A 16,188-nucleotide genomic window follows, 5' to 3' on the forward strand; every position below is an offset into this window, starting at 1 on the left:
CCAAGATGAGAAACACAGAAGTAGACATCCTCGGTGTAGAAAAGCAGCTTAAATCACTTAATAAAGAGGAGGCCTCCCGTCATGATTGTATACCAGTCAGATTCCTCTCAGAGTACGTTGACACAATAGCTCCATATTTAGTAATTATATACAACAGCTCGCTCACAGAAAGATCCGTATCTAAAGACCGGAAAATTGCTCAAGTCACACCAATACCCAAAAAGGGAAGTAGGAGTAATCCGCTGAATTACAGGTCCATATCACTAACGTCGATATGCAGTAGAACTTTGGAACATATGCTGTGTTCGAACATTATGAAACACCTCGAAGAAAACCATTTTGACACATAGCACGGATTCAGATCAAAAATGGTTCAAATGGCTCTGAGCAATATGGGACTTAACTTCTGAGGTCATCAGTCCCCTAGAACTTAGAACTACTTAAACCTAACTAACCTAAGGACATCACACACATCCACGCCCGAGGCAGGAATCGAACCTGCGACCGTAGCGGTCGCGCGGTTCCAGACTGTAGCGCCTAGAACCGCTCGGCCACTGCGGCCGGCCACGGATTCAGAAAATATCGTTCTTGCGAAACACAACTAGCTCTTCATACTCATGAAGTAATGAATGCTATCGACAGAGGATGTCAAACTTATTCCGTATTTTTAGATTTCCCGAAGGCTCTCGACACCGTTCCTCACAAGCTTCTTCTAAACAAACTGCGTGCCTATGGAATATCGCCTCAGTTGTGCGACTGGATTTGTGATTTCCTGTCAGAAAGGTCACAGTTCGTAGTAATAGACGGAAAGTCATCGAATAAAATGGAAGTAATATCCGGCGCTCCCCAAGAAAGTGTCATAGGCCATCTGTTGTTTCTCATCTATGTCAACGACATAGGAGACAATCTGAGTAGCCGTCTTAGATTGTTTGCAGATGATGTTGTCATTTACCGCCTTGTAAAGTCATCAGCTGACCAAAACGAATTGCAAAATTATTTAAATAAGATATCTGTATGGTGCGAAAAGTGGCAATTGACCCTGAATAAAGAAAAGTGTGACGTCATTCACATGAGTACTATAAGAAATCCGCTAAATTTGGATTACGCAATAAGTCACACAAATCTGAAGGCTGTAAATTCAACTAAATGATTAGAGATTGCAATTGCAAATAAACTAAATTGGAACGACCACAGATATTGTTGTGGGTAGAGCAAACCAAAGACTGCGATTCAATGGCAGAACACTTAGAAGGTGCGACAGGTCTACTAAAGAGAGAGTGCTTACGCCATGCTTGTCCGCCCTAATCTGGAGTATTGCTGTGCGGTGTGGGATCCGCATCAGGCGGGACTGACGGATGACATCGAAAAAGTGCAAAGAAGGGCAGTTCGTTTTGTATTATCGCGAAAGAGGCGAGATAGTGCCACAGATATGATACGTGAATTGGAGCGGTAATCATTAAAACAAAGGCGTTTTTCGTTGCGACGGGATCTTCCAATGAAAATTCCATCACTAGTTTTCTCCTGCGATTGCGAAAACGTTCTGTTGGCACCCATCTACATAGGGAAGAATGATCATCACGATAAAATAAGAGAAACCAAGGCTCCCACAGAAAAATTTAAGTGCTCGTTTTTCCCGCGCGCCGTTCGAGAATGGAACGGTAGTGAGAAAGCTTGAAGGTGGTTCATTGAACGCTCTGCCAGGCACCTTATTGTGAATAGCAAAGTAATCACTTATATGTAGATGTAGATGAGAAAATTTTGGTGGGAGACTTTAATGCACAAGTTGGTGAAGAAAGAAAATTTAAATCAGTAGCTAGAGACAGTCCAGGGCATGAAAGAACAAACAGGTGTTCATTCTTTGCGCGCGCTTTACGAGACTGGAATAATAGAGAATTGTGAAGGTGGTTCGATGAACCCTCTGCCAGGCACTTAAATGTTATTTCCAGAGTATCCATGTAGATGTAGATATAGATGTAGAGAACACAACAAATAAAGCAAGAGTAAAGTAGCTAGAATTTGCATACAAGTTAACTCAAAACTACTACAATAAGAAATCAGTTTCCATCCCAGCGAAGATTAGACATTATAATTCAGTTACTAGGACGCAAGCAACATATGGGTCAGAGTGCCTTACACTGAATAAGAAAGGTGAACTAAGATAACTGGAAAAATAGAGAAAAAATACTTATAAAATTCTAGATGCCGAGAAAAACAATGGAAATATGTGGATTAAAAGGAGAAATGAAAATTTATATAAAAAATACAGAAAAAATCTCAGATACAGTGACAAAGAGACGGCTAAAATTTATCATTGTAAAAGATCGCAAGAAATAGGAATGACAACGAAAATTTTTAATTACGTCAATAAACTGAAGAAAACTGTTGGATAGATAGAAGCAGTGAAGAAAAATGCAAACAAATAGGTGCTACAGAATAAATAATACGAGACAGTAATCTCTTCAGGCTACTGATAGGAAACGCAACCTATGAGGAAGATAAGCCAAAATCTCGAGAAAAGGGAGTCGGGACAGATGATCAGAGACGAGCGGTTGGAGAGAAAATGAAGAAGTACTGGGAAGAGATGAAGAAAAAGAAACACAATAAGTCTTAAGTTGTACGGGTTACACAGCTGGCCAAATCCATAAAAAAAAGTCAATATCCTGACTGACTGGCTGACGCATCGTCGCCCAGCCCAAACCGCTAAGGATATAATCTATAAATTTGGAGAAGGTGTGTATTTCACATAGTAGGCGTCGTTTAAGAAGGGATTTTACGAAATTTCAACATTAAGGGGGTGAATTAGGGTATGAAGTGTTTTTTTATTAATGCCGCTATTAAGGCAATCTTGAAGCTAGACCTACGAAAATTGGTACTTGATTTCTCGGTCAGAAATAAAAAAATGTGTTTCCGCATTTTTTGAAATTCAACCCTGTGTGATACAGTGAGTGAAAGCTTATTTGAAAATGTATCATTATTAAAGAACTACTAAGGTATTTTTAAAGCTACGTCTGTGGACACTGAAATTCAACTTCTGGGTTAGAAATACAAAATACATGTTTCAGTGTTATTGGAAACTGAAACCTACGGGGCTGAAACAGTGGATGAGATGAGACTTTTTATAAAAATATTTTATTATGCATTTATTAAAGATAAATCTATCAACATTTAAATTTAACTTCTAAGTTAGAAATAAAAAATGCATGTCTCACTGTTTTTGGAAATTCAACCCCTGTGGGGGTGAAACGGACGATTAAAGTTTTTATAGAAATATTTCATTGTGCCCGCATTTTGTAGGCTAAATCTATGAAAATTTATATTTGACTTCCCTGTTTGGAAATAAAACATACACACGTCACTGTTTTTGGAAATGCAATTCCTAAGGGTGTGAAATAAGAGGTGCAGCATTTTCTGAAAATATCTCATTGCGAAAGTATTTTTAAAGCTAAATCTTTGATGTTCCTCGGTTAGTGAAGAAAAAAATACGTTACGGTATATTGATAATTTTTTACTTATGGACCGTCTGACAGCAATTGAATAAAACACAATTTTAGTGCCATACGCGTTTCGCCTTTATTTTCTGCAAGGCATCATCAGTGGCCTGGAATATGTACATATGTTAGCTATTTAATTTACATTTTTGTCACTGTGGCTGTAGGTTATAAACAGTTCTGGTGGTTGGTATTTCCTATTAAGTAGTAATGTTTTGAATTGTACTTACAGGTTGCGTGGACAATCTCTTACATATTACGCTCCTGTTGCATTTTATGTGTTGTTCTTCTTCTTATGAACGCCAATTTGCGGTTTTTTTCCACATTCGACAGCACTGTGAACTGAACGCTTGTTTTAATGCAATGTTTTGGTTTCTGTTGCCGACTGTCAAATGTTTTTGCCAAAGATCGAATGTTATTGCCAACCCTATGAGTGTAACTATTGAAGTATCTGTGGTCTGTTCGTGTATGCATATGTGTGTGTGTGTGTGTGTGTGTGTGTGTGTGTGTGTGTTGTGTGCGTGTGTTTGTGTCTGTATAATAGTGTGGTTTAATTTTTTTTGCTGTGTGTGTGTGTGTGTGTGTGTGTGTGTGTATGTGAGAGAGAGTGAGTGAGTGAAGAGAAACTATGAACAAGAAATGAGTACAATCATACAAATAGCTAGGAACAACGGGTATGACACACATGTGGTACATAGGCTCAATCAAAAAATAAAAACACAAATACAAAACAAACACAACATTCCCAGAATACAAATGAACTCACAAGCTGAAAAATTACAAACACACTCAACAAACACACACAATGACAACACCACACAGAAAAGAACCAGATGGTACACCATGACCTACACACATAAACTAACACACAGAGTTGCAAACTTCCTAAAGAGACAGGGTTTCAAAATAGCACATAAGCCTGGGCAAACCCTTCAATCACACCTAAGCCAGCCAGCTACCACGAGGGACAAATTCCAACAATCAGGAATATATAAACTTGAATGTCAAAGTTGTGATACTATAGGCATGACATGCAGGAATTTTGAAACAAGATACAAAGAACATATCAGATGTTGGAAGTATGAAACAAACCATCCCACATTTGTAGAGCATTTAAAACACTATAACCATCATCCTACAAACATGGAACAAGAAATGAAAATAATGAGAATAAGCAACCATGACAAACATCTTATACAAATGCAAGAAAACTTCCACATCCAGAAAGCCATAGCAGAAAACAAACATGTGATAAATGAACCAACTCACATCAGCACAGGCTCCCTACTACACTTAGTAAAGGAAATGATAACATAAAACTAAGACTCTTCCCCACACCATCTGGGCACACACACACACACACACACACACACACACACACACACACACACACACACACACACACACACACAGCCCAAAAAAAAGAAAAGAAATTATGCCACACCATTATACAGACACGCACACAAAACACACACACACACACACACACACACACACACAGAGCACAAAAATAAATAAATAAATAAAATTAATATCACACCAAAACACACACTCACACACACACACACACACACAAACACAGAAACGCACACACATATGAATACACGAACAGACCACAGATACTTCAATAGTTACACTCATAGGGTTGGCAATAACATTCGATCTTGGGCAAAACCATTTGACAGTCGGCAACAGAAACCAAAACATTGCATTAAAACAAGCGTTCAGTTCACAGTGCTGTCGAATGTGGAAAAAACCGCAAATTGGCTTTCATAAGAAGAACAACACATAAAATGCAACAGGAGCGTAATATGTAAGAGATTGTCCACGCAACCTGTAAGTACAATTCAAAACATTACTACTTAATAGGAAATACCAACCACCAGAACTGTTTATAACCTATAGGCACAGTGACAAAAATGTAAATTAAATAGCTAACATATGTACATATTCCAGGCCACTGATGATGCCTTGCAGAAAATAAAGGCGAAACGCGTATGGCACTAAAATTGTGTTTTATTCAGTTGCTGTCAGACGGTCCATAAGTAAAAAATTATCAATATACCGTAATATTACATGCAACTGAGGAAGACAGGACTACAAAAAGTTGAAGAAAAAAAGACGTATTTCACTGTGTTTCCACATTCAACTGCCAAAGGAGTAAAATAGGGTCGGACTAAGTCACAGACTCGCCTTTTCCCAGAAAAAACCGCTAAGGATAGACTTGAAGATTTTGAAGCTAGAACTACGAAAACTATTGTTTGGTTTGTCAGTCAGAAAATTAAAAATATGTGGTTTAGTATTTTTGGAAATCAACCACTAAGGGAGTAAAATAGTTGATGAAAGTTTTTTCGAAAATAAATAATTCGTTAAAAAATTACTGAAGAATTTTTCTTGCTACGTCTGTGACAATTGATTTTGACTTTTCGGTTAGAAATAAAAAAATAGGTGTTTCAATGTTTCTCGAAATTCAACCCCTAAAGGAGTGCAAAACGAGATGAAAATTTTTAAAAAAATATTTCGTTACATTAAAAAGTTTTAAAATTAAATTTATGAAACCTGGTATTTCGCTTCCCAGTTGGATATAAAGAGATATTTGTTAGGGGAGGAAAGTCCATGAGGAAATATCTACACAAGAAGGCAAAAGGCATGGTTAACAAAAACTTTGGACTCCAGCTTCCAGAATCGCTTTTTGCTCAGAAGTACATGATCATATGGCCTTAATTAGCGTGAAAAGTTTAAAAGATGTTGCAATGTGTGAACCACATACAAATTCGATCAAATAAAAATAAAAAAATCTCTGCGGGCAGTACAGTCTATGCGAGGGAAGTAGCGGGCGCTAAGCTACTTATTCATGTTTCTTTCTACCACTGTCTCATAATTTCAAAGGTGTTTTCACGAATACATGGAAATAAATTTTTTTCGACACTACACCGCAAACACATTTCATTTTTTTTTTTGTTTCGTTTCTAATAGAAAATTGGCAATGCGAATACCTGGACAATGCGTACCAGCTAGTATAGCAATATGGAATATGACGAGTCCTTTTACGCATCCGTGCGGAAAATCTGAGATCCGTTTTTATAGGAGATTCTCCCTCATGTATAACATGCCTCACTGTGGCTATCTGAAAGTTCTCGAAGGAGACGCTAACGTAACAAAAATACCCCACAACAACAAGGCTCTGAACACCATGGGATTTAACTTCTGAGGTCGTCAGTCCCCTAGAACTTAGAACTACTTAAACCCAACTAACCTAAGGACATCGCACACACCCATGCCCAAGGCAGGATGCGAACCTGCGACCGTAGCGGTCACGCGGTTCCAGACTGTAGCGCCTAGAACCGCTCGGCCACACCGGCCGGCCCACAGTAACAGATCTGTGTAATTGTAACCAGTGAAGATGCCAGTTCTAAGCTTGACGATTTCGTGATTACAAGAATGAGCGCTTTTGAATAGGGCTGCGACCACGAAACTAGAATCAAAAAATAAAATAAAAACAATTAGAGGAAGTGTGAAACTGACGTTACTAGGAGAAAATGCACGCACTCATAGCATTCATTGGCACTTCGGACATGCAAATCGCCTACATGACGTCCGGTAGAAAGGCTTGAACCAGGCAATGAATCACTTGGGAAATTGTAGGGGATTCTGCAGTTAATATGGGATCTGAAAGACGTCACAACTTGTAAAGTGTTGACGTAGACATTTCCTTTACTTGGTTTGAGATTACATACCAGCCCATCGCATTTCCAGTGCTTAATTTGATTTATAAAAGAGGTCTATTTATTCGTGTGTTTAATCACTAACATTAAGAGTGTCTACTGAGGAGACGAACGTAGTAGATGAGTGATGTCACAGTTGCCAGCATTCATGTGAACCAAAATGCCTGCCTTAGGCGCCTCGTGGATTGGTACAGGGACTCCAAAGCGTGCAATTCTGTCGGCAGGCCAAAATACACGGAATATATTTGCCTGAAACATGCTTACATCACTCGTACTCTCGTAACGTATTACCGAGATTAACCCTCTAGTCCTCTTGAAAATTCTGGTAATGCATGAGAATTCAGCTGGAGATTTAAGTAAGAAGTACTCTCCAATAACCACAAGCCTCTAATTGGAGAAATTTCTAAATACTCGTATTTGTTTCATATTCGTTTACAAACATAACTGGTTTTTCGTGGTGCAATATTGGTCTTATTGGTACTAATTATTTTGGTTACATTTCTTCTTTCATATTAAAGACGTCGCCAGTGAGTCTTCCGGAATATCAAAAGTGCTACGCCGCTCGCCAAGAATGACTTGTCACATACAGAACAAGAACCGAAAAAAAAACAAAAAAGCAAGTAATTTCGACAAGGGTATTCCGAGAATTTTTGAGAATGAAATGTACGTCCGTCTTTCAACAGGAGAAACCATAGGAAAAGACAGCACAAGTAGAAAGAACTCAGTATCATTTCATGCACATAAAAAAATTAGGACGTGAACTTATTCAAAACTTAAGATTAGTGTATGTAAAAACAAAACTCAAAACGGACTCGCGCTCTGAGCGTGCCCTACAAACTTAATTATGTATATATATAGTTCATCTATAGGATTTGAAGAGTGAGTTTGCGAATATCAAAATACGTGACATAACTGACCGTTCGTTTAATTGCATTGACTTGGAAGCTAAAACTTTCTACACCGCCAAGGGAACGTATACCTTAGTATTTTACATCAGTTTCAACTTGATACCTCTACCCTTTCGTGAGAAAAATTGATCTTAGCAGATGCACAGAGAGACGGACAAGGAAGTGATCCTATAAGAGTTCTGTTTTCACCGCTAAAAATGTAGTGTTTTGTATCAGCCACTGAAGGTGCCTTTCACATACAGGGCGAAACAGTTATAACAGTTATAGGGCAATAAATATCGATACAGCAACGTAAAAAGGTTTTTGTGTTACCAACAAAATATTTATGCCGTTGCAACTAGAAACGGCTAATCAACTCAGATATTATCTGTTTCGTGCAATATTTGACACGCAATACTGATCGTCTCATGCAATCCTACCGCTAATTGGCTGGGAGCAGCCTTTAAAAAACATGTATTTACTCCGCAAGTTTATATCTCCAGATTATAAAGCGACGAAGTAACTGTTTCCCGAGTTAGAATGTCGGTACGATTTGTATATCATGTTTATTCGCCAAACTTATAACGAGTAAATAATTATCTGATATTTTCGTTCTTTAGCAGTGACAGTGGCCATAACAATTTTCCGTAAACAGTAAGGGCTATGATGAGAGACGACGTTAGTTTCTCAACTCCCGCTCTGTCGGAGCAGGCCCCTTCAGTCGTTAAAGAGACAAGTTCATTCTCTGGAGAATGCTCGCGAATATTCTGCACCAGCGGAAGGAGTTGTCTTCGTGGGGTTTCACTGGGCTGCCGTTCCGGTGGATGGCGCGATAGTTTTGTGTGTGTGTGTGTGTAGCTTAACATATAGTTTTTCTTCTTTAGGGACATCAGCGTAATATATTTCTGATAACGAAATGATTGTTTTAGTACATACACCAAATAGCTGCTTACAATAATTAATCTTTAGTTACGACGTGACAGCAGTTTGGTCTTGGTAGAATCTCCAACAGAATTAATGCACATTTTAAAGCCACAAATATTAAAGTAGCCTTTGGAACCAGTAACAACCTTTCAATAAAATGACGTTCCGCCACCACTAGAACATCGAAATGTGATAACCCAGGCACAGGCCTATATAAACTCACATGTGGCAGCTGTAATAGCTGTCGGGTTCAGCTAAACTGGTGGCTGTCCGACCTTTGCTTAACGTGATTCAGAAGAATGAAGACCTTCGGTTGAGCAACAATAACTTTATTGCGAGCGCGTATCTGACGACGCCCGGCATGCATGGACAGATCGGAGCTATAAAATTTGCTTCCGGCCTATACAGAGGATCCTTAATCCTCGGAAACTTCCGTAGTTAGGAGAGAAAACAGTACTCGTCCACACAGGTCAGAAGGCACGGAACTACTCACTAACTCAAAAAACAAGGAATAATAATAATAATAATAAACAGAACGTATATAAAAGCTAGAAAACACAGCGCCTCTAGAGGCTGGGCGCGGAACTACACAAACGTCGCGTAAAGTAATTACGACCGCACACCACTGCACTGACACACGCGCACAGCACACACACACACCGGCGAGCTTGAATTAGCGCGCGGCAGCGTCGCTACATCAGCCCCCCGGGCGGAAGCGGAGCGTCGGCGTCGAGATACCGCGCCGGAAAGTGCACCCGACGTACAGAACGGGTCGTTCTCGTCGGAGGAGGAGGAACAACGTCAGGAGGCGGATGTTGTGTTGCGTTGGGCGGTGGATGTTGAAGAGCCGGCGCCGGAGATGTGGCGTCAGTGTCTGGAACAGCGGTAGGTGGATGCCTACGACGAGGTGCCGCTAGTGGGGTGTCAGGAAAAACATACGCAGGTTTAACCCGATTCAACGCAACAGTCGTGATTTTGCCGTTCACTAGGATATCCATGGTGTGGGCACTGCGCCGTAGCACTTCATATGTACCAGAATAAGGAGCTTGAAGAGGCGGTTTAACGCCCTCAGTGCGGAGCATGACGTGACGACATTGTTCCAGATCCTGGTGCACGAAAGTGGGCGGCTTGCCATGACGTGTGGCTTTCGGAGGGCGAATCTTTGATACATGGTCCCTCAATCGTCGCAAGAAATCCGGCTGGCCAGTAGCATCTGTCTCTGTGGCATCAGCGTCTACAAAGTCACCAGGAAGGCGCAGTGTTTCTCCATAAACCAGTTCTGCCGCTGACGACCCCAGGTCTGGTTTGAAAGTCGTCCGTAAGCCTAACAAGACCACTGGTAGTGCGGTTGTCCAGGTTTCTTTGTGGCACATCAGTGCGGCCTTCAAACAACGGTGCCAGCGTTCGATCATTCCGTTGCTTGCTGGGTGATAACTTGTGGTCTTATGGTGGGTGTAACCACAAAACTTGGCCAGCTGTGAGAACAGGTCTGATTCAAATTGCCGTCCGCGGTCAGTGGTAATATGTAGTGGGCATCCAAATCTTGCCAACCAAGTCATTGCAAAAGCGGAAGCTAATGTGTCTGCTGTGATATTATCCACCGGCACTGCCTCCGGCCAACGCGTAAAACGGTCGATCATTGTAAACAGATATCTTTGCCCGTTCGAAGGTGGAAGTGGTCCGACTACATCTGAATGAACGTGGGCAAAGCGGGCGGTGGTATCCGGAAAATCGCAGATCGGTGCGTATACATGGCGGTTAATCTTGCAGCGTTGGCACTGAAGACAAGATTGGACCCACTCGCGGCAGTCTTTTTGCATGCCCGGCCACACGAAACGTTGCGATACTAGGCGGAATGTTGGGCGTACCCCTGGATGGGACAATCCATGTACTGTATCAAAGGCTTGTCTTCTAAAAGCCGGCGTCAGAAAGGGACGAGGTCGGCCGCGAGAAACGTCGCAGTATAGCTGTGTATCTTCCCCCGGAACATCAATGAGTTTCAGTTGCAATGCGGAAGCCGTGTCTTTATCATAGGCAAGGAGTTCTTCGTCGTCTCTCTGTGCCTGTGCCAGTGCAGGAAAGTCTATGGTGCTGGAAACACTGCTGATCCGTGAAAGGCAATCCGCAACAATGTTGTCGATCCCAGAAATATGTCTAATGTCGGTAGTAAACTGGGCCACGAACTCAAGGTGATGAAATTGACGGGGAGAGCAGTTGACACAATTCCGACGGAAGGTGAACGTGAGTGGCTTGTGGTCTGTATATATCGTGAAAGTTCGCGCTTCCACTTGGGGGCGAAAATATTTCACTGCCTGGTATACTGCCAGGAGCTCACGGTCATATGTGCTCCATTTTCTCTGTGCAGGCGAAAGCTTGTGGGAATAATACGCCAGTGGCTGCCATGCGTTGTCGGACCATTGTTGTAACGCGGCACCGATCGCCGTCTGGCTCGCATCTACGACAATTGCTAATGGCGCGTCGAGCCGTGGGTGTGCGAGAAGCGCAGCGTCGGCCATGCTCCTCTTTGTTGCCTCGAAAGCAGAACACATGTCCTCTGTCCACTGTATCAGAGACTTGCTATTTACTTTAGGGCCTGATAATGCCGCCGTCAAAGGTTCCTGCAGCTCCGCAGCGTGATGAAGGTGTCATCGATAAAAATTGAGCATCCCCCAAAAAACGACGTAATTCTTTTATCGTAGTTGGTCGGGGTAACTGCAAGATAGCGTCCACCTTCTCGGACAGAGGAAGAGAGCCTTCAGCAGAAATCTTATGGCCAAGAAATGTCACCTCTGACTGCCCAAAAACACACTTGTCCACGTTCAAGACGACACCGTAACGCTCCAATCGCTCGAAAATCTCTCGCAGATGTTGTCGGTGTTGATCGTGGTCAGCAGAGAACACTAACACATCGTCCAGGTAGGCGAAACAGAACGGTAGCCCCTGGAGAACCGAGTCTATAAACCTTTGCCAGGTCTGAGCGGCATTGCGTAAACCGAAAATCATAAATTTGCTTTCAAATAAACCGAAAGGCGTTATTATTGCAGTCTTTGGAATGTCGTCATTGGACACCGGAATCTGTGTATACGCTTTAGCGCAGTCCAGAACTGTGAACACCGTGGCACCATGTAAAGCGTGATTATAATCCCTCAGTAACGGAACGGGATATCTGTCCGGCACTGTTCGCGCGTTAAGCGCACGGTAGTCACCGCATGGGCGCCAAGCTCCGCCGGCATGCTACTGGGGGACCATCAGTCGTTTGAATGTGATGCACCGTGTCATGTGGTATGAACCTGGGAGCGCCGGGCGGCCTGGTCAAGTTCGGATAGTTAAGCAGTAATTCAGTGTGCTCATCCTCCGTAGCATGGACCAACTTGGCACTGTGCGTTGCGGTGTTGCGACGGAAACCCGTGACTGCTAAGCCAGTGACGCTGTCTACCAAGCGTGCGTTCGCGACGTCCGGCAGCAAGTGGTAGTGCGCGAGGAGATCAGCCCCAACGATCGCCTCCGTGACGTCAGCCACTGTAAAATTCCACTCGTACGCGCGACGTAGGTCGAGATTAAGCTCCATCCTCTGTGTGCCATATGTTGCGATGGAAGAATTGTTGGCAGCCGTCAGACGGAAGGCAGTTGGCGGCCGGCAACGATGTATGGCTGTTCGTGGTATGATACTCAAGTCCGACCCAGTGTCAATTAAAAACTTAACGCCGGAACTCCTATCGGTAACGAACAGGCGCTTGGAGGATAACTGGCAGTCGGTTGCGCCTATTGTCGACCGCCGGTGGCGTTTGGGTGCGAGCATGGCGATGTGCACTTCCTTGCCTGATCGCCGAATCGTCGGTGGTACCAGCACAACGGTACCTCGCCTTGCGGAGTGGTAGTACCGCCGGAAGATCTGCTTCTCGAACGCCGCCGTCTGTATCGGCTTCTTCTATTATTGTCGTCGTCACGTGCCAGCAGCGCACTGACCTGGGCGCACAAAAGCTCAACCTTGGCAGCGAGTGAATCATGGTCGGCTCGTGCTACAGACGCGGTACTGTTTGCACTGTTGTCCAACGCCGCGACTGTGCTGACCGGAGCCGGTGTGATCGCGTCCTGAATCCGATCTGCTAGCTGCGCCACGTCTTCCAGCGGCATGTCCGTTTGTGAGGCGATTATGGCTTTTATTTACGGCGGCAACCTACTGCTCCACAGCGTTCTGAGCAGACTGTCTGGCACAGTAACGGTGTCAACTTTGCTCCGTAGATGTCGCAGGTATTGAGAAGGCTTCCTGTCGCCAATTTCTTCCTGTGTCAGAACCTGACGTATCCGGTCCTCTTGTGACGCGGCCACCCGTCGAATCATCTCTGATTTTAGCCTGGCATAAGCTCCAGCCTCGGGCGGTGCTGTGATTATGTCCTGCACCTCGGCTGCATAACGTTGGTCGAGTTGGCTCACAATCAGCGCAAATTTAGTTGCTTCGACCGTTATTCCAGCGCACCTAAAACTTGCCTCTGCCTGCGCGAACTAGAGTACCGGGTTGTCGGGCCAGAACGGCGGCAAACGGACTGAAATCCTGGAGACGGCCTGCTGTTCGGTCATTATGTGCTCGTTACTTACGTAGCTCACGGCTGCTTCTTCTTAATCACGTCGGTCTCTCCTTGAATCACGTCGGTCTCTGCTTGAATCACGTCGATCTGCTTGTATCACGTCGGGGTCACCACTTGTCGGGTTCAGCTAAACTGGTGGCTGTCCGACCTTTGTTTAACGTGATTCAGAAGAATGAAGACCTTCAGTTGAGCAACAATAACTTTATTGCGAGCGCGTATCTGACGACGCCCGGCATGCATGGACAGATCGGAGCTATAAAATTTGCTTCCGGCCTATACAGAGAATCCTTAATCCTCGGAAACTTCCGTAGTTAGGAGAGAAAACAGTACTCGTCCACACAGGCCAGGAGGCACGGAACTACTCACTAACTCAAAAAACAAGGAATAATAATAATAATAAACAGAACGTATATAAAAGCTAGAAAACACAGCGCCTCTAGAGGCTGGGCGCGGAACTACACAAACGTCGCGTAAAGTAATTACGACCGCACACCACTGCACTGACACACGCGCACAGCACACACACACACACCGGCGAGCTTGAATTAGCGCGCGGCAGCGTCGCTACATAGCTTTTACATTGGCGAAACAGCAAGGTATTTTAACGTGAGATATAAAGAACACACTATAGAGAGCGAATGTAATCAGTCGAGTTTCTTTATACATTTGAAAACTCAAAATCACACTCCTGTTACGATTAAAAATGCACTACATATTCTGCACAGAATACCAAGCGGTTTTGCAATGAACATTCTTGAGGAATTAGAAGTATATGTGTACACCAGAAAATACCCACAGAAAATATTAAACGAAGATACAGAATTCAGAAAGAAGTACTACCTTAAAAATTGTATTGAATTTTTAGAACACGAAAATGGATAAATCGTAAGTAACATATGCAACAACCAAAGATAATCGTAACAAACTTTAGTTAGTATAATAATATCGCTGTTCATCTGCACAATCTTTGTAAACATATAGTGTCGTAAGAGAGGAACTGTCAAAGTGCTGTCTCGTCGTAATTAACATTTAATTTCAACATCTTGACACCATTTACGATCTTAATAAAGCAGTGACAGTTACAAAACAGTCTACTAACGACGCAATATGGATGACACGTCAATCTAGGCGTGAATACAAGACAGCTACTTTAATACGAATGACATTGACATCCATACTCTCCTCATAAAAACTGTAATGGCAGGTACTTGAAAATGGCAACTAAACCCAAACAATCTGTCCAGTCTGTCGTAAATAAAGATTAATTTTTGTAAGCAGCTATTTGGTGTATGTACTCAAACAGTTACGTATAGTATTGTGTCTATACGGTTTGATGCAAGAGGTGAAAATTACTTTAAGTTCACAGAAAAATTTTCCAGTGTCGACTGGGAGACGTACCAAGAACTTTTGAATTTATAAGCTAACATCTGTTGAAAGACATAGCTAGACTTCTAGTGCACATCAGCGCTTAACCTCTTATTCGACTGATTTGTTGCACATGAACAGAAACTGATGGTTGTCACTTCGGAAATGATCCAGTCATTGATCAAGGTCCGCTCTACAGAAACAACATATCTCAACAACTGTTCAGTGTGTGTGTGTGTGTGTGTGTGTGTGTGTGTGTGTGTGTGTGTGTGTGTGTACACGTGTGTGTACGCTGAGCTTATCGGCAAACGTATATCTACAGTTCGAGCAGCTGGCGTTCACCTGGATGGAGCGCCAGAAGCTAGGCGGCTCCTACTCCTCGCACCGGGCGCAGTCGGAGAAGCACGTGGTCGTCTGCAGCACCACGCTGCACGCAGACACCATCATGGACTTCCTCAACGAGTTCTACGCCCACCCACTGCTGCAGGTCAGTTCTTCCGCCTCTGCGGACTGCCATTGCAACTACAAATAATTATATTGTCAACAAAAACATCACCTGCACTACGTGAACAAAAGTAAACTCAGTGAATGGATCCAAAAGTCCCACCAATTTCTCGCGAAACATTTTGATGTTACGTGGTTCAATAACATTTATGTGACCATCTGTCAAAAACCTGAATAACTATCTTTTGCAGCGTGGATGAGCAGGAGAACAGACAATGAGGTTCTGAAAGGTACCTAGCCGGCCGGTGTGGCCGTGCGGTTCTAAGCGCTTCAGTTTGGAACCGCATGACCGCTACGGTCGCAGGTTCGAATCCTGCCCCGGGCATGGATGTGTGTGATGTCCTTAGGTTAGTTAGGTTTAAGTAGTTCTAAGCTCTACGGGACTGATGACCTCCGATGTTAAGTCCCATAGTGCTCAGAGCCATTTGAACCATTTTTTGAAAGGTACCGAGAGGGTTAGATTAGATTAGTACTTGTTCCATACATCATGAACACGACACTTCGTAATTATGTGGAACGTGTCAGGTTAATGAAAGGTGTCTATACAAGATATTACATTACACAAAATATTACATGACACTTAATGTTTTTAATTTTTTTGTGGGGTTTGGGGAAATTACCCACTTACTATATCCAAAAATTCATCTAATGAGTGGAAGGAGTTGCCATTAAGAAATTCTTTTAATTTCCTTTTAAATGTGATCAAAGA

At 42.9% G+C, this 16,188-nt stretch overlaps 1 protein-coding gene across 1 annotated transcript in view; it reads left to right on the forward strand.

Moving 5' to 3' along the window:
• Positions 1–16,188, forward strand: part of LOC124792676 (potassium channel subfamily T member 2) — a 691,963-nt gene that overhangs the window by 394,566 nt on the left and 281,209 nt on the right. The window contains exon 8 of the mRNA XM_047257958.1: positions 15,298–15,462. Coding sequence (XP_047113914.1) covers positions 15,298–15,462 — 165 coding nt within the window. The remainder of the gene's footprint in view (positions 1–15,297; positions 15,463–16,188) is intronic.

This window comes from Schistocerca piceifrons, chromosome 1, assembly GCF_021461385.2.
Source record: "Schistocerca piceifrons isolate TAMUIC-IGC-003096 chromosome 1, iqSchPice1.1, whole genome shotgun sequence".
NCBI classification, from domain to species: domain Eukaryota; kingdom Metazoa; phylum Arthropoda; class Insecta; order Orthoptera; family Acrididae; genus Schistocerca; species Schistocerca piceifrons.